Source organism: Salvelinus fontinalis, chromosome 2 (assembly GCF_029448725.1).
Source record: "Salvelinus fontinalis isolate EN_2023a chromosome 2, ASM2944872v1, whole genome shotgun sequence".
Lineage (NCBI taxonomy): Eukaryota > Metazoa > Chordata > Actinopteri > Salmoniformes > Salmonidae > Salvelinus > Salvelinus fontinalis.
Window position 1 is genome coordinate 81,882,366 of NC_074666.1, and position 26,534 is coordinate 81,908,899.

General features: G+C 45.3%; 1 protein-coding gene across 4 annotated transcripts in view; it reads right to left on the bottom strand.

The window, feature by feature from the left end:
• Positions 1-642: 642 nt before the first annotated feature.
• The window catches only part of LOC129828833 (junction plakoglobin-like), a 65,338-nt gene continuing 39,446 nt past the window's right edge, over positions 643-26,534 (bottom strand). For all 4 annotated transcript variants that reach the window (XM_055890076.1, XM_055890083.1, XM_055890100.1 and 1 more), the window contains 15 exons: positions 23,266-23,320; positions 22,675-22,839; positions 21,977-22,230; positions 17,474-17,712; positions 16,179-16,380; positions 15,196-15,340; positions 14,964-15,067; positions 13,945-14,283; positions 10,111-10,263; positions 8,978-9,097; positions 8,647-8,797; positions 6,256-6,377; positions 5,461-5,503; positions 3,379-3,528; positions 643-1,838 (listed from right to left, as the gene is read on the bottom strand). In XM_055890076.1, coding sequence (XP_055746051.1) covers positions 3,392-3,528; positions 5,461-5,503; positions 6,256-6,377; positions 8,647-8,797; positions 8,978-9,097; positions 10,111-10,263; positions 13,945-14,283; positions 14,964-15,067; positions 15,196-15,340; positions 16,179-16,380; positions 17,474-17,712; positions 21,977-22,230; positions 22,675-22,839; positions 23,266-23,281 — 2,190 coding nt within the window. In that variant the 5' untranslated portion in view covers positions 23,282-23,320 and the 3' untranslated portion in view covers positions 643-1,838; positions 3,379-3,391. The remainder of the gene's footprint in view (positions 1,839-3,378; positions 3,529-5,460; positions 5,504-6,255; positions 6,378-8,646; positions 8,798-8,977; positions 9,098-10,110; positions 10,264-13,944; positions 14,284-14,963; positions 15,068-15,195; positions 15,341-16,178; positions 16,381-17,473; positions 17,713-21,976; positions 22,231-22,674; positions 22,840-23,265; positions 23,321-26,534) is intronic.

Genomic DNA, 26,534 nt, shown 5'->3' on the forward strand with positions numbered 1-26,534 from the left:
GTAGGCCTATACTGTATGAAGTCGACACACACACACACACACACACACACACACACACACACACACACACACACACACACACACACACACACACACACACACACACACACACACACACACACACACACACACAGACTGCCTCCTTTCTCTTATGTTGTCCGGGAAATCCTATCCCTATAATTAATGCTGAGTCTCTACCTTCTCTTTATACACTTTATTTCATACTGGTTCTCACTTGGCATTTGTGACGCACAGTAATGGAGGTTACAGTGGAGCCGTAACCCAGATCCGATTCAATGGCACCGTTTCAAGCCGTGGGTGAGTTTATTCGGTACGATCTCCCTCTGTTACATGCACAGATGAATATGGGTTAGTTATCAGTATATTTATCATAAGCTTTGGGTTGTTATTACTATTTGAAACCCGAATGTGGTACTCTGAGAGGGCAGATATCCTGCCTTTTAGGGACACATGAGGGCGCTGTGAGACAGAGTTTCCTTTGGATTCTTCACCACCAGCCTGCAATGGTTTTTATAGTATGTATGGGGTTTGGACCTTGCTTGACTGACAGTGAGTGAAAGCAACAATGACCTCAGGGCTAAATAGGATCCAATTAGCCATACAAATACACAGGAGACAGGCTAGTTAATATAGTTTGTTTTATTTGAAAAAAAGTTTCAAACTAAAAATGTTCTGTAAAAATGCATATTCATAGTGTTAATTTCCCCTTCATTTGTATGGTACACTCATCGCTTATCAACATCATCCTTCTATCATCCCTCGTTTCTCTTTGCCTTTTCCATCGTTTGGAAGGTAGGAATGTGCAGCGGGGTCGCTATAGAACACACACTCTACAAACAACAGGATCACGATTACTGCTTCCCCCCACACAACCCCCCACCCAATCAAAATAGAAAATAAACAGAAAGCTATATGATTATCATCGTCACAAAATAAATCTCTTTGGCATTCTTCCCCTGCCTCTTACCTCAGAACCCCCCCCCCCCCACCCGCCTCCCCAACCACCCCAAAAATCAAGACATTAAAAAAACACCTCCTCCACAACGACGTACATACTTTGAGGAAACGTCAGTTGTAGTAGCTGTAAAAGGGTGCGGGCCTGCCAGACATGACGTTTTGGATCATACACACGTTTTATGTTGAAGCACAAAGTATTAGTCCGCGATGCATATGTATACTGTGTCGGTTGAGTGTCTATAACTGTTGGTGAGCAAGACCGGTCCACAGGAACAGAGGTGAACCAACCGCACCAGCTGAAGTTGTAGTTTAGTGTGCCTGGGAGAGAGTGGCTGTGTACACACATTCAGGGGAGAGGGTGCGTGTCTCGGAACCTCAGACCCAGCAGCAGTCTGGATCATGGACTGGACTGCGGTGATAGACAGTTATAGGCTGATGTTCCAATTAGCCACCGGTCTCATAATGTGGCGAACAGGACTTCTTGTCTGAACTCAATGTTACTGGTTATTGTTGAGGACTACTGTATGTGGCTCTGCATACCGCCATGTAAATTATACACATGAAGAAAAATAATAATAATCTGCAATGTAAATATGCAAGGAAACGCCTAAAACCAACACAGCATCTACAAGTTAAAGTTCAATTTCCCTCCACATTAACTGTAACAAAGCAACTTTTCATTTTGAGGAACACTAAATTCTTGTTATTGTTTTTTTCTTTTCTTTTTCTTGTGTTTTCTGACAACAGCCCCTGATTGGCCAATGTCTCCCCATGAAATAGGAGTTTCCCTTTGTGGTGAAATCCTCTTTCAGCTGTCCCTCCATGGTGTTCACGCCAATTTCACCCTTTCCATGTTGTGCCTTCAATGGAAGAGGCAGTTATTTAGACATAATGCAATGTTTCATGTGGTCTTAAAACGTTGCAATTATGGTATGTTGAGTTATTCATTTGTGTTCTATATAACTACAGAGCTGTGTTTTACAGCCATTCTGGGCGTGTGAGTGTCTGTGTGTATGTGTGTACTGGGGGAAAGTACGGGCTGAGTCTGTGCATTAGAGGAGCTCTGTGTAGCTGTGTGTATGCATCTACATCACTGACCTGGCCCTGTGTGTTAAAGGGGCTCTGGGTAGCATCTACATCACTGACCTGGCCCTGTGTGTTAAAGGGGCTCTGGGTAGCATCTACATCACTGACCTGGCCCTGTGTGTTAAAGGGGCTCTGGGTAGCATCTACATCACTGACCTGGCCTTGTGTGTTAAAGGGGCTCTGGGTAGCATCTACATCACTGACCTGGCCCTGTGTGTTAAAGGGGGCTCTGGGTAGCATCTACATCACTGACCTGGCCCTGTGTGTTAAAGGGGCTCTGGGTAGCATCTACATCACTGACCTGGCCCTGTGTGTTAAAGGGGCTCTGGGTAGCATCTACATCACTGACCTGGCCCTGTGTGTTAAAGGGGGCTCTGGGTAGCATATACATCACTGACCTGGCCCTGTGTGTTAAAGGGGCTCTGGGTAGCATCTACATCACTGACCTGGCCCTGTGTGTTAAAGGGGGCTCTGGGTAGAATCTACATCACTGACCTGGCCCTGTGTGTTAAAGGGGCTCTGGGTAGCATCTACATCACTGACCCGGCCCTGTGTGTTAAAGGGGCTCTGGGTAGCATCTACATCACTGACCTGGCCCTGTGTGTTAAAGGGGCTCTGGGTAGCATCTACATCACTGACCTGGCCCTGTGTGTTAAAGGGGCTCTGGGTAGCATCTACATCACTGACCTGGCCCTGTGTGTTAAAGGGGCTCTGGGTAGCATCTACATCACTGACCTGGCCCTGTGTGTTAAAGGGGCTCTGGGTAGCATCTACATCACTGACCTGGCCCTGTGTGTTAAAGGGGCTCTGGGTAGCATCTACATCACTGACCTGGCCCTGTGTGTTAAAGGGGCTCTGGGTAGCATCTACATCACTGACCTGGCCCTGTGTGTTAAAGGGGCTCTGGGTAGCATCTACATCACTGACCTGGCCCTGTGTGTTAAAGGGGCTCTGGGTAGCATCTACATCACTGACCTGGCCCTGTGTGTTAAAGGGGCTCTGGGTAGCATCTACATCACTGACCTGGCCCTGTGTGTTAAAGGGGCTCTGGGTAGCATCTACATCACTGACCTGGCCCTGTGTGTTAAAGGGGGCTCTGGGTAGCATCTACATCACTGACCTGGCCCTGTGTGTTAAAGGGGGCTCTGGGTAGCATCTACATCACTGACCTGGCCCTGTGTGTTAAAGGGGGCTCTGGGTAGCATCTACATCACTGACCTGGCCCTGTGTGTTAAAGGGGCTCTGGGTAGCATCTACATCACTGACTTGGCCCTGTGTGTTAAAGGGGCTCTGGGTAGCATCTACATCACTGACCTGGCCCTGTGTGTTAAAGGGGCTCTGGGTAGGCCTGTCGGGGATCGTAGGCCATCTCAGGCATGTACTGCTCATGCATCTCTGCTTCTAGTGGCATCCCGCCCATGCCCAGGTCAGAGTAGCCATAGGGGGGGTAGCCTCCATCCAGCTCTGAGGGAAGGAGGGAGAGAGAGATGAGAGATAGAGAGGGAAAGAGAGAGAAATGAGACAAATATAGAATACCCAGGCAAACAGAGGCAAGCTCATTTGGAGTATTGACACTGACAGACAGTGTGCAAGCATCCAAATTACTAGACAGGCAGACAGAAATGAGCTTTGCTCCCATCAGCAGACGTTTTCCTGTGACGGATGGAAAGAAGAACAGGAATAATCATCTCTTCACCTTCACCTCTATTCTATTCCAATAATGCTATTTCATACCCTGTTTAATAATGTGAGCACTGCGCTATGGATTAAGCGTCAGCATCAAAGGACACACAGTGCTCTGGAAGGATGGTGACTAGTGTACCACACGCATGCACGCACACACACACACACACACACACTGGGGGATATATGAGGGATAGAGTTCAGAATTATAATTAAAGATATTGAAATGAGGAGGATTTACTGTATGCAGAGAGAGGGATGGATTAGAGAGGGATGGACCAGAGGAGAGGAAGACAGAGTGGAGATTCACAACTAGGACATATGACCGAGACCTAAGATTAGCTAGAGAAAGACGCTGTATGACTGCAAAGAGATAGTAGTGACCGATAGAGCTAGGGTAAAAAACAAAATATAAATTCACCAGAGAGAGTGCCAGTGTTTTCTATAGAGAATCACAGGAAGGAGCATTAGCCGTGCAGTGGAAAAGAGAGTGTGGGTGTCAACTCAGCAGCGTGTGTGTGTGAGAGAGAGAGCGGGATAGAGTGGCGGGAGATCGCTTGACGACGATAGATGGCCAGTTAATGGAAATGTAAATGACATGGAAATGTGACCAGAGGGGAAATAGACAGGTACCTCTGTGAATTTAATGACATCCCCGCTGACATCCTACAGTGCACCGCTCCTCCCCCCATTACCACCCCCCCTCTCCAGGGCATGGCAGGAGCAGACACATCAGAGAGAAACACACACATGAACGCACATGAATGCACACACACACCCACACTCTCTGGAGTGCGGCCAGGGGGCCGAGTGCATTATATAAACAGCAGGGGTCCCCCCACACTCCCTGGGGTCTGAAGGACTGCTGAGGGGAAAAGGACAAGATCTGACTCCGTCTCTCTATAGACACGTGCCTCTCCTTTTCCTCTTCTCTGATGCTCACTATTGTGTGTGCGTGTGTGTTTGTGTCTGTATGTGTGTACATGAGAGAGAAACTCAATTATTTGCGACCCCCCCCCCCCCCCCAATCATGTACAAGTATGTGTGTGTGCGTGACTAGTGAGACGAGGGCAGACTTTGCTGTGACAATGCTTGCACGTTGATTTAATGATCACCCTCTGGTACACACAGTCCACTGTCACTCGTCAAAGCCACTGACAGGAAACCAATCAAGTGGCACTTAACCTAAATGAGGTCTGACTCTGGTGTGTGTGTGGGTGTCAATCCATTTCAATCCGTGTGTGTCAAATCATCTCTGCCTCTCTCTCTTCTGGTTCGTCGATCTATCTCTCTCTTGACATTTTTGGGTGAAACGCAGTAGTGTAATGTAAGATGTTAGTTTCAGTAGTATAATTAAGCATTAAGGCCTGAGGAGGTGTGGTATATGGCTGATATACCATGGTGAAGGGCTGTTCTTACAGACGACGCAACGAGGAGTGCCTGGATACAGACCTTAGCCGTGGTGTATTGGCCATATACCGCACACCCCTGAGGTGCCTTACTGCTATTATAAACTGGTTTCAAACGCAATTAGACCAGTAAATAGTCATTTTTTTGTTATACCCATGGTGTACGGTCTGATATACCACGGGTATATCAGACAGCCAATCAGCATTCAGGGCTTGAACCACCTGGTTTATAATCTAGCATAGAATACAACAGTGGTGTTACATTGGTGTACTGTACTGTAGGATAGGACTGGTCCACACTCACCATCCGCCAAGTATGCAGCTTGCATGGGTACAGCATTGTGGGCCTGGAGAGAAAGAGAGAGATTGAGAAATATTCAAGTAAACATGTACCATTCTAACTTCAATACTATACTTTTATTGGATAATGCCCTTCTAAAAAACGACAGAGGCAGACATTAACTGTACATCTGGTGCCAACGACGCCCAGTCAGTAAATCTATCCCTTTGGAGTTCAATACTTCCTCATGGTGGATGTAGTGTAAACAGTAGACCTGTTTGCTTTGGGCCTCCCTGTCTCTGTTCCCCTTGACAACCTGATGAGTCAGCAGGTTCCCAGCTCGATGTGATTGATTAAAATCTATGCCAGATCTGCCACTAATCCAATCGGTGAGCCTCGATGGCAGTAATTATCCAATGAGCTTTGGGAGCCTGTGGCGATGTGTGGGGCTCGGAGATACTTAGCGCATTAGGCATGTAGATTTTGAAATGATGTACAAACTCTAGATAGAGTTAGATATTGGGGATTCATTCGTATGGTAATGCAAGCATGAAAGGTAAACATACAGATTGATTACTGAGTGGTATCGATTGTGTCGTGTCCACTTGCGTGTATTTGGATTTTGATACAGTTCTCCCCTGAAGCAATGACTGATCTGAGAAATATTGGATTGGTTTATAGCAATCCAAGGGTGGAAGCCAGTCAAGCCCTTATAGACAACTGAGATGAACCTTAAAGGTGTTCAAACAGGGCCAGCCACCACTGATTCTTGTACTGATCGCTCCCAGGCTATAGGCGGCGTCAGAGGCAGAGGCTTACCATCTCCCAGGCCGCAGGGTCGTGTTTGAACAGTGAGTGGGTGAGCTCCACGGACACACGCTTCCTGTAGTCAGAACTCTTGTCCTCCGAGATACGGAAGAGAACGGCTGCTGCATAGGTGGCTGTGAGGGAGAAGTGCGGGGAGACATGGGAAGAGGGAGTGGGAGAAAGAGGGGGTGGGTGAGGGAGGGAGGGAGAGAGAGAGAGATATCAAGAGGTTGTTTGTCATTGCCTCTATGCTATGACAGTTATGATGAGTACCCAAAATGCTAATGGGGTACATAGGACAACATTGAGAAAGCGAGATGGGCAAAGAGAGATGGGAGGCAGAGATATCATGTTTGATTAGTCAGCACACATTATTAAAAGGAGATGGAGAGAGCCCAGGGAGAGATATAGAAAGATGTCATATTTGGTTGTGGTCTGTGTGCATATGCTTGTGTGTGAGAGAGAGAGAGAGAGAGAGAGAGAGAGAGAGAGATTTAAAAAAAATAGTGTGGAGGTTTGTGTGTACACTCTCTTAGAAAAAAGGGTACCAAAAGGGTTCTTCGGCTATCCCCATAGAAGATCCCTTTTTGGTTCCAAGTAGATCCCTTTTTGGTTTCATGTAGACCCTCTGTTGAAAGGGTTCTACATGGAACCCAAAACGGTTCTACCTGGAACCAAAAGGGTTCTACCTAGTACCAAAAAGGGTTCTACAAAGGATTCTCCAATGGGGACAGCTGAAGAACCCTCTTAGGTTCTAGATAGCACCTTTTTTCTAAGAGAGGCACGTGTGTGTGTGTGTCTATTTGTATGTGCAGTGCCTTTGGAAAGTAATCAGACCCTTGACTTTTTCCAAATGTCATTACATCACAGCCTTATTCTATTATGGATTACATTTTTTTTAAATCCTCAGCAATCTACACACAATACCCCAGGATGACAAATTGAAAAAATGTTTTTAGACATTTTAGCAAATGTATTAACAATAAAAAAACAGAAATACCTTATTTACATAAGTATTCAGGCCCTTTGCTATGATACTTGAAATTGAGCTCAGGTGCATCCTGTTTCCATTGATCATCCTTGAGAGTGTTGACAGTGCATGTTAGAGCAAAAACCAAGCCATGAGGTCGAAGGAATTGTCGGTAGAGCTCCGAGACAGGATGGTGTTGAGGCACAGATCTGAGGAAGGGTACCCAAAAAATGTCTGCAGCATTGAAGGTCCCAAAGAACACAGTGGCCTCCATCATCTTTAAATGGAAGAAGTTTGGAACCACCAAGACACTTCCTAGAGCCCGGCCAAACTGAGCAATCGAGGGAGAAGGGCCTTGGTCAGGGAGGTGACCAAGAACCCGATGGTCAGTCTGATAGAGCTCTAGAGGTTCTCTGTGGAGATGGGAGAACCTTCCAGAAGGACAACCATCTCTGCAGCACTCCACCAATCAGGCCTTTATGGTAGAGTGGCCAGACGGAAGCCACTCCTCAGTAAAATACACATTACAGCCCACTTAGAGTTTTCCAAAAGGCACATAAAGACTCTCAGACTACGAGAAACAAGATTCTCTGGTCTGATGAAACCAAGATTGAACTCTTTGGCCTGAATGCCAAGCGTCAAGCATGGTGGTGGCAGCATCATGCTGTGGGAATGTTTTTCAGCGGCAGGGACTAGGAGACTAGTCAGGATCGAGGCAAAGATGAATGGAGCAAAGTACAGAGAGATCCTTGATGAAAACCTGCTCCAGAACGCTCAGGACCTCAGACAACCCTAAGCACACAGCCAACATAATGCAGGAGTGACTTCGGGACAAGTCTCTGAATGTCCTTGAGTGCTCAGCCAGACCCCGGACTTGAACCTGATCGAACATCTCTGGAGAGACCTGAAAATAGCTGTGCAGCGACGCTCCCCTATCCAACCTGACAGAGCTTGAGAGGAGCTGCAGAGAGGAATAGGAGAAACTCCCCAAATACAAGTGTGCCAAGCTTGTAGCGTCATACCCAAGAAGACTCAAGGCTAGAATCGCTTCCAAAGGTGCTTCAACAAAGTATTGAGTAAAGGGTCTGAATACTTATGTAAATGTCATATTTCCAATTTTTTTTATACATTTGCAAGAAAGTCTAAAAACCTGTTTTTGCTTTGTCATTATGGGGTATTCTGTGTAGATTGATGATGGAAAAAAACATTTAAATCAATTTTAGAATAAGGCTGTTTCGTAACAAAATGTGGAAAAAGTCAAGGGGTCTGAATACTTTCCGAATGCACTGTACATGGGACTGTTTCGAAAGCCCAAGTCTTTGTTTAAAAGAACAGATATATGATTGTTTGTTGAAAGCCCAATTGTTTGTTGAAAAAAGGAGAGCTGGATCAAATCCACTAAAGCGTAAGCTGCTGCTTATGAAGAGACTGACCGATGCCCTCGTTGTTGGAGTGCAGTAGCTCCATGAGCGGGGCGGAGGCTCCCTCTGCGTCGATCATCTCCGCAGACTGCTTGTCCAGGGCCAGCTCACACAGCACCCCCGCAGACACACGCTTCACATTCTCCACATACGAGTACAACAGCTACCGACGGATGGAGAGAGGGAGGGGAGAGCTCAGACACATCTGCTAAAATACACCAAAACTCACAAGTACACACACTCACTTATTTTCACAAATTTTCCCACTTTCTCTCTCTCACACAAGTGCATACAACACCAACTGAGAGTTGTATTAGATGTAATAGACATTAATGTATTAGACCTGTACAAAGAGTGGGATGGTCTGCATGCTGGCGATCTCTCCCCTGTTGACGGGGTCTCTAGCCAGGATGTGCAGGGCTCCTGTACAGCCCTCCACTATCTCCTCCATACGAACACCATCCTGGGAGGAGAGTTGGGAAGAGAGTTAGGAACTGTGTGTTTGGGACTTTGTGAAATCCTCTGTGACGATTCGTTGATATATGGGTTTGTTTTCATCATTTAACATTGTGTGTGTGTGTGTGTGTGTGTGTGTGTGTGTGTGTGTGTGTGTGTGTGTGTGTGTGATCTACTTCATGTAAGCTGGTTTGACAATCTTAACAATAAAACTTTGACACTAAGCGAGCACTGTATCATACAGAGAGCACTGTGTCCCAAATCATTTGGCCAAGCTCCCAATGGCTTCAAAACCGCGCAAAATTAGTAATAGACTTGAGAGGGTGTGTATGTGTGCGTATCCTGCCTCAAGTTTAAGTAAACTATTTACAGACAACGAATCAGTGAAAAACTCCCTGGTCGTCTCTCACAAACTTAGCCCACATTTCGTACTTTCCCTCAAACCACAGCTCTCTGTCTATACGTATGAATATTGTTGTGCAGCTCAGAGTTCAAAGTGGGCCAGTGGACTGAAATGGATCTCTGTCACTGAGTCTCCCCATAGGCCAACACTGAGTTGGAGAGTTCTGGGATGGGGCGTGTGCTGGAGCTGGGGCATGGTGGTGACCACATGGACTATCCTGCTGGGACCCTGTGTGGTGCACTGCACCCCTTTACTGAGTCTGAAATACAACCTACTCGTTTTACAGTGTGAGGACCTGTTTCAAACACAGAGAATGCAGTCTTGGAATATTTGTGATTTGATGTGCAGAGTGTTGAAAGAATGTTGCCTTGGGTGCTTCAGTGTATTTGAATTGTGTATTTGGCTGAGGAGATTGTGTGATATGGCTAGCATGTAATGGAGTGGATTCATCTGTGGTATGTGGGCTGCAACGGCGGCGACTCACTCTGTATGCGTGCTGCAACTGTGAGTGACTTGCATATTTGTGGTGAAGGTGACATAACTTCTATCATTATGGATTATGACAGTGTCATTCCTGTGATCGTGAGTCTTATGTGTTGAATGGCGTCGTGGCTGACCTGGTACGTCTGCTGAGAACTGGAGGCGTGTCTCTGGGTGTCCTGGTGAGCCTTCAGCAGCAGGTTGACCAATCGGGGGATGGCTCCAGCATCCCTCAGTGGGGCCTGATTGACTGGGCACAGCGCCAGGTTACGGATCAGACCAACCGTGGCCTATGGGAAAGAGAGGGGGCGGGTTGAACGTAGCTGTATGGAAAAAGCACCAATATTATCTCTGTTACTGCTACAACACCTTATGCACAAATACATGATATACTGCATGATTATGTGAGTGCGTGTATGAAAGCATATAGTACACATCTATTAAGGACTTGGCACTGCAGTGTGGAGCTCATGTGAAAGAACGCATATGTACCGTACCCTAAGATATACACCTATATGTGCGACTGTGCAAGTGATGCACGCTGCAGCAATGTAACTGCAATCACATTTAACCGAACGTGAGATGCCATCTCCTGAAATGATGGTCTGGCTTACCATAACCCTGCCCTGTTCCCTCCCATTTCCCATACCCCGACCCCTAGCCCCAACAGGGGCCAATAACATCTTATATACTTCCCTTTTAAAAACCTCATCATTCATTTCACATCATTAAATAACAATATCCCCTTTATTAAAAGAGCTCCGGCTGGATTGAGAATCCTCCACTGGCGTGTGCTGTGATGGAGATCTGGTTGCCTAATCCTCCACACACGCCAATGCACACGCGCACGCACACGCACACACGCGCACACGCGCACACACACACACACACACACACACACACACACACACACACACACACACACACACACACACACACACACACACACACACACACACACACACACACACACACACACACACACACACACACACACACAAATCCCCTGCTGTCTGTCAGTGAGGAGTGCAGATCAGGAGGAAAATGCAGGCATGGCCCGTAGCGTCTGCCTCCACACCGCGCAGAGAGAGAGAGAGGGAGAGGGCAGAACGATTGGCTAATTCAGCCTGTAAATGAAAGATTAGATCCTGCTTGTGCACAGAACATGTATGTGTACGCAGTCACAGAGGAACATAAACACGTGTGCATTCCAGCATACATATTTATATGGCTCTCTCTGCTTATTCATATGAGTTTGGATAGACACGCACACGCACACACACACACACACACAGTATGAGGTTTCAATTCAGAAGGTGTAAATGAGTGATTAGGCACAGCTTGGTGCAGACAAACCTTTTGGCTGACGTAGAGCAGAAGGAGGCAGAGATAGAGGAGGTGTGTGTTTGTGAGAGGGAGAGAGCAGTGTGTGTGTGTGTGTGTGTGTGTGTGTGTGTGTGTGTGTGTGTGTGTGTGTGTGTGTGTGTGTGTGTGTGTGTGTGTGTGTGTGTGTGTGTGTGTGTGTGTGTGTGTGTGTGTGTGTGTGTGTGTGTGTGTGTGTGTGTGTGTGTGTGTGTGAGGGAGGGAGGGAGGGAGGGAGGAAGAGAGCAGAGTGTGTGGGTATTTCATGTTCTTTGTGTGGGAACTAAATACAAGTCAATCAGAGCTAATGAACTCAAAAAGCCTAATAGCCCCTAAATGGGAAGTATTGTATACATGGTCAAGTAATCAGCAACAAGCTTCCAATACATGGATATCTGGCTGCCAATAGGCCTTAGAAAACCCCAACACCTTTCTGTCAGGTGAAGTAGAGGATGAGCGATGTCAATGTTTACCTGCTGCTACAGATGGGGGACATGTGTCACTGGAGTCATGAAGGCACACATGGCCACTTGCCAAGTGCACATGCATAGGCCTACATGCACACACAGAGCGGGTACAAATACTCTTAAATGGATGACTTTCCTCTGTCCTTTAAGACCAATGACAGGTGAAAACACTAGATAGGTGCCTACCACACTGCCTTCACTCCCTCATCAAATACTTTCAGATCAGAATTGAAGGAAAGGACACAAGGAAAGAACGCAGATGGACTATTGGGACACAAACATGAGACACGGAGAGGCTAGTGCACATCGGGGTAAAAATAAAGGGCCATTCTTGTGGACCAGTGCCCATGGGAACGACCGAGCAGGACAGCAGGACACACACATACCCCTCGACCATTGAAGTGTTCTGATCCGATTGGCACGAACTCAAGCGTGCTTCAAGGATGCTGCTTGCTGGGAGCGAACCAGAGCGAACCAGATCAGAGACTGCAGCGCGGGGTTGGAGGGGGAAGGGAACGTAACCTTCCTTATCATACTAGTTGACTGTCTAGATCACAAGAGAGGAAAACTACCACTCATAAAGCAAAGATGACATTAAAACAAAGATAACGTACCATTGATATTATTAGTATCCAACTATTGCTATACTGTATTACTATTGATATTACTATTAGGCCTACTATCCTTTTACTATATCTACTGTATATCAATAGCATAGCTAATAATGTTAAACATGGGTTTACCCTCATACTAGGCTGACATTTTAGCTTGATTTATTTCGTTGTGAGAGTGGTTATTCTGGCAAGTTGAGCATTTGACTCTCTTGCTATCCTTAAATCCACCTGCTGTCAAAGATGGGTGTGCACTATTCCCCCGACGAAACAGACGACAATAACACATTGATATGAATTTATAAGGTCGCCACTGGATTCAGAGAAAAATCCAACCAATCTTGTTGTCATTGCTAAAGAATGACATCGAAGGCCTTGCAACTCCCAGACGATGTTATCATTGTTCCACGGTGACGTTGTTGTGTGAAGCATGATACACTACTGCCTGTGAGCAGCCCTTTTTCTCTCTCTCTCTCTCTCTCACCCAAATTAGCCATTTCTATTTGACTTAACCTTTGTGTTTTTTCTCTCTCTCACTCCCTCCCTCCCTCGTTTTCTCCAAAAACAAAAAGCCAGAGAGGGGACAGTGGGAGCCAGTGGGTGTTGTCCGAGGCAGCCGAATGGTCTCCAGAGCAACCCAGCGGGATTATGGGAAGCACGTCCTGTGCCCTGCCTCGGGGTACAGCCCAGTACCCTGCCTGCACTACATCTCCCACAGTGAACAACTTCTTCCCATATGCAGGTCTCACTTTCCCCAAAACATCCCCTCTGACCTGCTTTCATTTCAAAGTAATCCTTTATTAAAGTACTACCATTTCCAAACAACAGTTCCAACTAAATGAAGGGTTCTATTCAATATGTCTCGCTGAAGCGTTACAGATTCCACAGTAGAAATGTAAAGGTCACTTCCGATTGGGCCGACATATGCAGTGTTTACTATGAATAAAGTCTCCACTAAAGTGGGAACATTCAATAACGCTGTTAACCTGAACTTCCGCAATGCGAACTGAACAGAGCCCTAAATAGTACAACCATGTAGTTTCCAAATCAAGTTTAAAAAAAAGTATTAATATGTACAGTGCATCACACATTGCAAAGAAGGGGACAATGAGTGGTGGCTGTATGTAATGATTTTAACCTCACTCAAGCACCCGTTAAATGAGGAATCATTAGAGACTGACTGCAGCTGCTGGATTTAGACACATAAATAAATGGATGTACCACAACCGGTTATTTAGGTAAACAAAACAATCACAAAGACAAAACAGCCAGCCAAACAAAACAACTGAACACTCAAGCCAGACAAAACAATAAACAAAAGATCAACTGGTCAGACAAAACAACCACAACCAGCCTGCAAACTTCACTCTTTGATCTTTCACCCCTCACCTTCAACTTAGCCAAAGTTCAGTAATGGAGCTACCAGCCAGACAAAACAATGAGACAGACAAAACAAGCACAGTATACCTTTTTCTCACCTCTTCCCCACTCCCATCCCATCCCCTCCCCAACCAACTATCTCCGCCCTCACCTTCACCACAGGCCAGTAGTGGGGCTGCCCCAGCAGCTTGACAATGGCAGGAATACCATAATGCAGCCGCACAGCATTCTGGGCCAGCTCGGCGTCCTGGTGGCGTGATGTCAGGTGGCGCAGGGCGCAGACGGCGGGCTCGGCCACATCCTCCTTTTCTCCTGCCCGCAGCACGGCGTGGATGAGCGCCTCGACGCCGCCGCACTGCGTGACCAGGGCCTTGTTGCGGGAGTTGTTGCAGGTGAGGTTGGACAGGATCCCCGTGGCGCACGTCAGCATGTTGACGTCGTCCGAACCCAGCTGTCCCACTAACACCTGCAGCAGGCCATCCAGACCCTCCTACAGACAGAGAGAGAGGCGGGTCGAGTCCTTTGTTTGTTCATTATATGTTTTACTGTAGAACTCCAACTATGTTACTGTCTCTGTAGAACATGATGGTACTGTCTTCATCAGAGGAGAACGACTGCCTCTTTGAAACCAAAGAATTTCAAGGCCGACCACAGGATTGTTAGCAGAAAACAGGATCTCCCATTATAGTGAATGAAAGAATGACCCTCTACATGGCCAATCTTCACATTTTTGAAGACAATCATGCCACCAACAGCTGCCTTTCTAATACACCAGATATATGTCCTTGTACCGATGGTCTTAAAATCGCACACAGAAGAAGTTATAAGGATAGTTTAGTTGCGAATGGCAGCCAGCAGTACCCTGGTCGGCTTTCAACTTGAGTTACTCAACGAAATGGGGCAGCACGGAGTTTGCCTGCAACGTCACTTCCTGGAGTAGCTCAAACTGTGCATGGTACGTCCCCATAAGACGCCATCTTAACCAACTGAATTTGGCTTCAATGTGATTTGGAGTCTTCACATAGGAATAAATGGTGTCACGTGATCGATGACTTTGTTCATTCATACTGTATATACAGTCATTGGTCTTTATAGATATACAGTCATTGGTCTTTATTAGCCTATGGTACGGTCTATGCTGATTCAAAATGGACTCTATGGTTTCCTGACCTGTTTAGTGGCAGCATCAGACAGGTTCCTCAGGGTCCAGAGGCAGTTCTGTGTGAGGCGCTGGCTGGAGCCAGTCAGGTGCTGTCCCAGGGCCTGCATGCCCCCTGGAAGGATGAGAGAGGAAGTTAAAGATGGCTCCTTTATGGATAGGATGAGACAAAACACACACACAGACACACACATACATACGGACACACACCCACCCCAAAAACACACACACACACACACTCACCAGCTTCCACTATGGCGGGCTTGTTGCTAGGGCACACTGAGAGAACTTTGAGCACACGGCTGGTGGTCCACAGCAATTTCTCATAATTATAGTTCCTCATGATGAAGACCAGCCCCTCGGGGCCCCCGTTGGCTAGGATGATAAGCTGAGAGGAATAACAATGAAAAAACACTGTCATATACAATGAAATATCGTTACAGAGTTTGGAAATTGCATTATGAATTGTCTCAAATATGATTGTTTGAATAATAATAGCAGTATGTGTATTTCATTGAATTATATTCACTTAATATTCAGTATATTACTGATGTAATACAGGGTATTAAAGACACTAGTATTATTATTCTAACAATCATATTTGAGACAATTCATAATACAATGTAATGTAATGTCCAAACTCTGTAGCAATGCAACTGAAGGCAGCCAGTGGTAAGGCCATGTACAGTGTACGTGTTTGTGTTCATGTACACACACACACACACACACACACACACACACACACACACACACACACACACACACACACACACACACACACACACACACGTCACGTGCATATACACCCTTGCTCCCCTGCTGTGCAGCTGCAGGTGGCACTAAAAGGGATCACGCATAATCCAGACCTGCAAGTACACACATACACACACTGCAAGTACACACACACACACACACACACACACACACACACACACACACACACACACACACACACACACACACACACACACACACACACACACACACACACACACTCTCTCTCTCCCCTGACTGCAGTGAAGAGATGCAGGTAGTCCGTGCCAATACCACTATGCCAATATGATGTCTCAAGCATTATCCACACGCATACACGCCAAAACACACACACACACACACACTCTCCCCTGGCTGCATTCGAGAGATGCAGGTAGTCCGTGCCAATACCACTATGCCAAATATGATGATCCCCATGCATACACGTTAAAGACCCCCCACCCACCACGCACCTTGCTCTCCTGGTTTCCATAGGAGAGCAGCTGCAGGCAGTCAGTGGTGATGGCCAGGAACTTGGGGTTGCTCTTTTTCAGCAGGGGCACCATCCTCTGCAGGCCGTCGGCCAGGCGCACCGCCATCTTGGCTCCCTCCTGGTGCAGTAGCAGGTTGTGGAGGGTGGTGATGGCATAGAACAGCACTGACTCCATGGGAGAACTGAGGGAAGAGGGGAGGTGGAGGGGAGGGAAGCAGGGAGGGAGGGGAGAGGGAGGGAAATAGAGAGGCAGAGACCAGATGAAGAGAGGGAGGTATGAGAGAAATTAGCATGACCTTTCTTTTCCCAATTAGTTCCCTCTGAATTTCATTTGCTTTAATTTGTTTTTTTAAATGTGCCCTTGCTGCTCTTTGTATCATTAAAAAAAAACATATTTCTCTTTCATGAATCTGCATCTAAGTCCCTATTTGACAGTCTTGTACAGGGAGGTTCTTCCATTTGTATTTATCTGAATTTTGTTTCTGAATTAATTAAATGTCTTAATTTAGTCTCTGTCTGGTGCCTCCTAGACTGTTATACAGGGTTTATACTGTGTGAACAGAGATAAAGGGACTCTGGCTGAGAAATGACTATGTAAAATGGCTGCCACTTATCGTGAGGTTAAAATGAGCCTGGTGGTCAGGTTGAAATGATGTGCAAACCAGTTTGGCCAAGTTAATGAGCACAGGATGACACCTCATTTCTGATGGGTAATAATGTGATATGCTAATATGTTAGCCTTCAGGCAAAAGTGGACATGGTGGATTGGATACACACACATAAGCATGCACGCACGCACGCACACATACACACACACACTTACACACGCCCATGCTTTCACACATACACAAATGAACACACACAGCACGTACACAACTGCAGATGCAGAGACAGGCCAGATCAGTGTGTGCCTAAATCCCTTTATTTCTAACACTGAATTCCACCTTACAAGTATCTATTTGTCTCTCTTTCACCCCCTTGCTTTTTCTCTCTCTTTCTTTCATTAATTCACTCCCCATCAAACCACCAACCTACAATGCCTATAAAAATATAAATTCATCACTCTATCCATCCATCCATCCATCCAACAAGTCCAAAAGCATCCAAACATCTACCGATCCTCATATCTACGATCCATACCTACTCCTTCACATCAAATCATTTCCCAACAATCTATCCAAACATCTGTCGACACTTCCCTCCCTCTATCTATCCACTGTCATCTACCCCTCAACATCCCTCCATCCACCCACTAATCCCTCCCTCCTCTCCTACCTGAGCATGCGAACCAGGGCGGGGACGCCCCCGGACTTGAAGATGGCGAGCAGGCCCTCTCTCTGGTGGGACAGGCTGTGGAGGACGCTGGCAGCACAACGGGCTGTCTCCATGTCTCCCGTGTTCTGCATGGCCCGCACCACCGCCGCCACCATCTGGGGGGACTGCATCAGCACCCGTCGAGACGCCTCTTTCCGCGTCAGCTGGTTCACGATCATGGCCGCCTTGTTGACCACCACCTGTGGGGAATAAGACGTTGTATATTTGTCCATTTCTGCGCATGCAAAATGGTGGCATTGGGTTGGGACCCATTATTAGGTCTGCACATTTCTTTAGGATTATGGCTTTTTTTAAACGTTGCACTTCAGCAATTCGTGGGTACATTGAATATGGTCATTGATAACAAGATTTAGGAACAGACCACGACTTGAGTTTGAATTGTGAGTAGAAGACAGAGCAGGACTGGGTCCATCATGACTTTCAATCGCAATCAGAACTGACCACATAGGCCTCAACTCAAGCAATGTTGTACACTGAATCACTTAAGGACACCTGAAATTATGTTAAATGACAATATCAACCTAGAGAGGATTTGTTTCAGGGGTAGTCCTAATCTGTGTCCAATCTAACTGGCTCAGTCACGACCTTGACAAGCACAGCCAGAGCCACAGAGAGCTAGTAGCTAGTCAAGCATGGAACTGGATCAATGCTAGTCAGCAGGACGGTGCGCAAGTGTGAGGAGGGACAGCACACAACAGTGACAGAGTCAATGTCACTATTAAGGACATAATAGTACTTCTATAGTACAAGAGACACAGTACCTTCAGAAAGTATTCATACCAGTTGACTTATTCCACATTTTGTTGTGTTATGGCCTGAAATAAACCGTGATTAAATATAAACATTTTTCTCACCTAGCTACACACAATACCCCTTAGTGACAAAGTGAAAACATGTTTTTAGAAAGGTTTGCACATTTATCTAATTTACATACTTTCTAGACCCTTGGGAGCGATTACGGCTTTGAGTCTTTCTGGGTAAGTCTCTAAGGGCTTTCCACACCTGGAATGTGTAACATTTGCCCATTATTCTTTTCAAAATTCTTCAAGCTCTGTGAAATTGAATGTTGATCATTGCTAGACAACCATTTTCAGGTCTTGCTATAGATTTCCAAGTAGATTTAAGTCAAAACTGCAACTCGTCCACTCAGGAACATTCACTGTCTTCTTGGTAAGAAACTGCAGTGTAGATTTGGCCTTGTGTTTTGGGTTATTGTCCTGCTGAATTGTGAATTCATCTCCCAGTGTCTGGTGGAAGGCAGACTGAACCAGGTTTTCCTCTAGGATTTTGCCTGTGCTTAGCGCCATTCCGTTTATTTTTTATCCTGAAAAACTCCCCAGTCCTTAATGATTACAAGCATACCCATAACATGATGCAGCCACCACTATTCTTGAGAATATGGAGATTGGTACTCAGTAATGTGTTGTATTGGATTTGCCTCAAACATAACACTTTGTATTCAGGACAAAAAGTGAATTGCGTTGACACATTTTTTGCAGTATTACTTTAGTAGTGGCTTGTTGCAAACAGGATGCATGTTTTGGAATACTTGTATTCTGTACAGGCTTCCTTATTTTCACTTTGTCAATTAGGTTAGTATTGTGGAGTAACTACAATGTTGTTGATCCATCCTCAGTTTTCTCTTATCACAGCCATTAAACCACCATTGGCCTCATCGTGAAATCCCTGAGTGGTTTCCTTCCTCTCTGACAACTGAGCTAGGAAGGACTTGGGCTGTTGCAGTAACCATATTACATGAGTCAAGACCACAGTAAAATTCCATGTGACTGTTGAGTCACATTAATCTCCTTTTATGCACTCTGGACATGCTTTGGTAGTACCCAATTTGCCATCTACCATCAGGGCCTAATGGCCTGGTACTCAGGGCTCTATTGTCCCTCTAACCACTCTGACATCCATGAAAATGCTTCGAAAAGCACATCAAACACTTATCATCAAAACAGTCGGCCTATCGTACTTTAAAAACTCACCTCACTGTGATGATCAGTTTGAACTAAGAAGTTCAACAGCAGGTTGAAACAGTGTAAAACACGATTGTTGTGGATGTTGTTTGAAAGCCTTTCACAACAAACACAACAAAATGGACAGCCTTTCTACGGTGATGATTAATTCAAAACACTCATATGCATATTATAGCTTCCGCATAGGCTATGAGCCCAAGCCCGAGAAAAAAGGGAAAAAAAGAAGAAAAAAGATGATTGTGCCGTGATACAACACATAGCCTAGCGCATATTACGCATGGCAGAAAAACATAAGAAACACTGATTCAAGATGTCTTGGTACATAATTGGTCTAGTTTATGCTCCAAAATTAAACACATTTGAATAATCGCCTTTGAGTGTGGACCGTATTATTATACATACTGGGTGGACTGGTTACCTTATGCCACTCTCCAAAATTTCTATCCATTAGTCTTGGAGAGAACGTATAGCCAGCCCTAAGTGATGCTCTTGGTTCATTTATTTATTTCTTTTAAGGGGTGGATCAGCTTAATATTGCGGAAAGAATGTTGCTTCCATCAATGTAATTGTCTGCATCATTTCCAATCCGCCATATATTTTTGGGGTAAATATATATATCCATACACGCATGCATACATTTACACATATATACATACACATACCTATATAGACATACGTACGTTTTTTTAAAGAATATACCTTTATTATTATTCCCCACACACCCTACCACCGATCCCCCCAATTGGAGTAAACTAATAAACACTTCGGCTTCTACCTTCAATTCATTCATCTTATACACATTTCACAGACACAGTCTACCCCACAATAGCTCTCTCCCGTTTGTTCTCAGTCCTTCCTCTATTTCTGATGTCCATCCAGTTTGATTTCTATTTGTAACTGTGCTATTTCACAGAAGTTCTGACCCTATATGACAACATCTTGGTTCATTGTTTATGCAGGGTGGTTTACACTTAGCCTGATTTTAAATAGGCTACTAATAGGGAAATATTTTCATAATTAATTGAGAGTCACATTACCTTCAGCTATACAGAATATCTCACCATCATGCATTTCCATCTCCTCCGCTCTCGCCTTTATTCCTTTCCTGAGCGAGCAGACGGGCTGTCCACAGTTTAGTGAAATATGTTATGTTTGCGAAAACATGTTACTATTGATGTTCCGGAACAGATTTCACTTGGTTTCCCAAATTAAATGGGTAGCTGCAGGAACAAGATTTGAAAGCCAATGGTATATAGAGTTTGGGCAGAATATCATCTTTCGGGGCAGCGAGAGCATGCTCCTCCGTGGTCGATGGGTGGAGTGATCGATGTGGTTGAATCTGTGTTTGAAATTCAACTGCTCTACTGAGGGACCTTACAGATAATTGTATGTGTGGGGTACAGAGATGCGGTAGTCATTCACAAATCATGATCAACACGATTATTGCACACAGAGTGAGTCCATGCAACTTACGTGAGTTGTTAAGCTACGTTTTTCTACAGAATTAATGTAGGCTTGCCGTAACAAAGTGGTTGAATAATTATTGATTTAAGACGTTTCAGCTTTTCATTTTTTAATTAGTTTGTACACATTTCTAAAAACATAATTCCACTGACATTACAAAACATAGCAATTTAATCAATTTTAAGTAATGGGGTTTGAATACTTTCTGAAGGCATTGTACATTAGATACACACAGTACACACTTTTCTCTTACAATAGTCACTGGCTGAATAATTTCCAAATCAGCCTATTTGTTTAAACAGTGTAATTGAGTTTGATCAAAGATTGCTCCCAGCAGGCAGCAAGAGGCTGTTGGGGGGTGGGGGGGGGGGGGGGGAGACAAGGTCATCCATTGGAAGGTCTTTAATCTAGAAATCAAAGGCCATATTTTCTATTTGATTAGCTGCAGCGGTATAAAATACTTTAAAGTACTGCTTAAGTAGTTTTTGGGGGGTATCTGTACTTTACTATTTATATTTTTGACAACTTTTCCTTTTACTTCACTACATTCCTAAATAAATGAGATACTTTTTACTCCATAAATTTTCCCAGAAAATGGTCCAATTTGCACACTTATCAAGAGAACATCCCTGTAAATGATGTCTGATTGTTGGAGTGTGACCCTTGACTTATATTTTAGCAACTACATTTACTTTTGATACTTAAGTATATTTAAAACCAAATACTTGTAGACTTTTACTGAAGTAGTATTTTACTGGGTGACTTTCACTTTTACTTGAGTCATTTTCTATCAAGGTATCTTGATAGAAAATTTTACTTGAGTACTTTTTCCACTACTGATTAGCTGCATCACTAACCTCTTAATATTGATTGACTTTTAATAGGAGCACGTTGGAAATAGTGTTGTTTAATGCATTCATGTGTTAACACCTGTGCTTTGTGAAAATGGGATTTATAACAAAGTTACGTTTTTTTTAAACTCTTAGATATTAGTTACCGCATCATCGTCGGCCAGCAGCTTGGTGAGCTCGGGCACGGCGCGAGTGGCCAGCTCGGCGTCATCCTGGTAGTTAATGAGGTGGACGATTGCGGTCTTGAGGAGCTGCGAGGGCTCAGCTAGCCGCTGGACGTTGGTCTGCTGACCCGGGTCAGTCTGAGTGGACAGCACCGCCTCGCCCTCCACCAGGGTCTCTGGGAACATGGCCGCTCTCACTCGCTGGGCCCGCGTCAGGGTGTACTGGGCCTCCACCTCTGGAGGGAGAGAGGGACGAGAGAGGGATGAGAGAGGGAGGAGAAAGGGAGGAGGAGGGGAAGATCAACGGATACGTGGATAGATTTATCCATAGATAGTGTTTCAAACTAGGGATATTTTGAAAGAGGTTCTAGAGGTCAGTGAGTACCTAGTTTTTCAGAAGAAGAACCATGCCTATTTTAAGACATGAAGCCAGTCCAAACTGGCCTGTGTACGTTTGTGATGGCCTATGAGCGAGTGAGTGAATCACAGCATGGTTATGACATTGAATGAGTAAGTGTTGACCTATTTGTACAGAAAGAGAAAGAGATGTAGAGAGACTGAAAGAGAAGTAGAGCGAGAGGGAACAACGGAATGAGAGAGAAAGGGGGGGATGGGAAGAGAGAGGGGGAAGTGGGAATACGAGAGAAAGGGAGAGAGAGAGATAGAGAGATAACTTATACCTGTAGGGTTTTCCACCAACGTGTTGGTGACGGCATACTTCTTGGCGCTGTACTCTGTGCCCTCGTCATCTCGCACGGTGGTGGCGCCTGATTGGATGCCCGAGTCGTGGGCGTAGTATGTCTGCTGCCACTCGGCCACCTTCACCGAGCCCTCTGCCTCGTTCACTGGGAGGCGCGGGAGAGAGGGAAGTGAGAGCGAAAGAAAGAGAGAGAAGAGAGCGAAGCGAGAGAGAGATAGAGAGAGCAGAGAGAGAGAGAGAGAGAGAGACAGAGAGAGAGGGGGGGACATGTTGGAAGAGTGACATAGCGTCTAATTATCACTTTTCACAATCCTAGACCCTGGATTAACCTTGTGACAGAGTGGATACGTAAAACGGGCCATAAAAATAGTGTGATTGATTGACTGAGAGCCAGTGGTCTGTTGTTTCCCTCAAGACACTATATTTATGCTCAGCCACTCCGAAGGGACACTGAGTGGACGGTTGCCAGTGTGTTTCTAGGGTACAGCAGCACCGTGCTCCAAACTTTGGTTAATCAAGGACGATCTTTGCAGATTAAACGATGCCAGCGAGTCCTTAACAAAATACTTACTTTGCATGGACATCATCACTGTCCAGTCTCAAAACTGGCCTTTGGAGAGAACTTTCTGGAAGAGAGGAAAAAATAGAAAGAGAGAACATGAGGCCATGAATCATGGTCCTGTGTGGCTCAATTGGTAGAGCACGGCCCTTGCAACGCCAGCGTCATGGGTCGGTATTTTGGTATTCATTAGGATACTAGGATATGTAAAATGTCACAGTAATGTCGATATGATATTACGTGTTAAATTAAAAATCAAAAAATAAGTTTGTGCGTTCCCATAAAATCGAACTAGGTTTGTGCAGCACGACAGTAAGGACTGAGAGTGGCGTAAATGGGACAGACTCCATATCCCGTCCCTACGGTACAGCCCGACCCAACTACTGCGAGAGACAGTGACATTTAAGAAGTGGTGAGCGTCTCTCCCTGAAAAGGTTTCTCCTTTCCGTTTGCCAAACAATGCTTAATTCATGACTATAATTAGGCCAATGGTGGAGATGAGCGACAGAGGGAGGAGGGTGGCGGTGGTATTGCAGAGAAATAATCCAAATGCATTATGGGAAAGAGCATTGTCCCCTGCTGTTTGTGACAAATATTCCCCAGGAGACAACAGAGAGGTTTTCTGCGTGTTTGTTGCTGACGTAAATAGCTACAAAGTACTCGCTGGAAGGAGCTAAATCAATTATTGACCCTAATTTTGGGAGGGAAATCATTTTTTTTGCTCTCCTCTGGGCTAATCAATGTCTGAATTGGCCATTCTGCCAAATAGCTCATATCTATTTGCTAACCACTTACTGAACAGCACATAAAACAAAGTGATAAATATGATGAGTGATCTAGGCTACTTGGAATGTGTGTGTGTGTGTGTGTGTGTGTGTGTGTGTGTGTGTGTGTGTGTGTGTGTGTGTGTGTGTGTGTGTGTGTGTGTGTGTGTGTGTGTGTGTGTGTGTGTGTGTGTGTGTGTGTGTGTGTGTGTGTGTGTGTGGTGTATGTCCACTGTCCATGTATGTGTATCTGATGCTGATCTTGTTCAAAGCGAGATATCTAGAACTCGATATGCTAGCCTATATATAAACCACATTTTCTCCATACCGAATGAGAACTAGCTAAGAAATTATGACAAAAATGCTCTCTTTAACTGAGCTTAAACTGACTGGAAGGCAGACGGAGAACTTAACAAATGAGCAAAGCGTAACTGCTTTTCTCCAGGCATGGAAAACGGCTCATTCATTTCATCATCACCCCCTTCACAACGTAATGAAGTGTTCCGCGTGACTGACAGGTAGATGAAAGACCGCCAGTTTCCACACCAACCACACAATCTCCCATAGAGCCAATGCTACTGAGTGAGGGCCTCGATCCGCACCCCCACTTAGAGACAATGAAGCCTGTCTGTCTGACACAAAATGGCAGGGTGACATGAAAACAGAAGCACAAGGGTGTTTCTGACAGAAGCCGTTATTCCGGTCATTCTTAAATTTGTTTCTGTAATCTCCACGGACACGCCTTTTTCTCGCAACCTCTTTTTCCTATCTCTCATTCTATCCATCCCTCCTGTTCTCTCTCCAAGGACACCTAATCTCTTTGCTCATTTTTAGCCACACCATTAAACTCTCTACGTTGTATTTTCTCAATCGTTCCTTCAACCCTCTATAAAAAAATTGCTTTTCCACCAAATGCTTTTTCTCTTTTTCCTCTTTCCAAACCACTGTTCCTCTCTAAAGTCTCTCTCTGTCTCTCTGCCCCCCCCCCCCCCCCCCCCCCGTTTATTCTGGAGAAGATAAAAACCAACTCCACCACTCTCTCACTGTCGCTTGGGGACACACAAGGCTTCTGGGAAATTGCTTTTTTAATTGTTGTTGTTATGATGCCACACAGCCTGTTTTCCTCAAGTCATTAATCAAACTGGCCATGGAGGGTCTCATATCGACACACACACACACACACACACACACACACACACACACACACACACACACACACACACACACACACACACACACACACACACACACACACACACACACACACACACACACACACACACACACACACACACACACACACACCCCAAGAGCCAGTTTGTCTAGCTAACGGTGGCCAGGGATGGTATTTAGTTCATTAAAAAGCACTTAAAAACATTGTGGTGGAATTCAAAATGTCTTTTTACAGAACTGCCTTGACATAATGAAATAATACACGGTTAGCATATTACTCTTGGATGAACCTTCTTCATTAATGAATACGGTCCGTTTGTTCATTCAGTTTATCTGAAGGCTTTGGTTTGGTTCAAAGGGAAAAAACGTGTCTGTTGCCCCTGCTCTGTGATTTAGAAAGAGGAGGAGATTTTTTCTTTCCTTTTACATTAGAATACAACGGTGATACTACTTAAAGTAGGCTATACACACCACGTACTGCGGGGTTTAATCTCGGTCAGTCGTTTTGAGGAGTATTACTGTAAGTGTGTGTGTGTGTGTGTGTGTGTGTGTGTGTGTGTGTGTGTGTGTGTGTGTGTGTGTGTGTGTGTGTGTGTGTGTGTGTGTGTGTGTGTGTGTGTGTGTGTGTGTGTGTGTGTGTGTGTGTGTGTGTGTGTGTGTATAGACGTGTATCCCCATAGGTCAAGGCCAGAAATAACCTGGACAGGAAAGAGCAGAAGAGGGGAAATTCCTGTTTTCTGTCCATTGTCCCAGTGAAGGTCATGAGTATATTAACGTAATCTATTTTTTCTCTTTCCTTTTCACTCCGTCCCATTCTTTCTTTCACCTTTATAAGTCCCCTGCTTGATGTATCAATAATTATTGGCTTCGCTCCCTGTATGTTTCTACTTCTCTCTTGTATTCATCTCACATATCAATTTCTCTCTTTCACTCACACACACAGTACATCAAGGCGGCTGTTGCCAGGGCTCTGAGGCGCAGGGAGGATGTTTTTGGATGGCGCACAGCTGAACAACGCTACACCAGCAGATCTACCCTCTTCTATTCGACCTTAACGGTCTGTGCAAGTTTGGCAGCGTGCGTTTGTGTGTGCGTTTGTAGGTTGCAGGTCAACAGAGTGCGTGTGATGTGTTTGCATGTGTGTGAGACGTATTGATGTCGATGACACACAAACGTATTGACGGCTGACTCACGGGTCCTTGGTACTTATACTTCACTGTGGATGTGTGTGTGCGACTGACAGTGTGTCTGTGTGTGTGTGTGTGTGTGTGTGTGTGTGTGTGTGTGTGTGTGTGTGTGTGTGTGTGTGTGTGTGTGTGTGTGTGTGTGTGTGTGTGTGTGTGT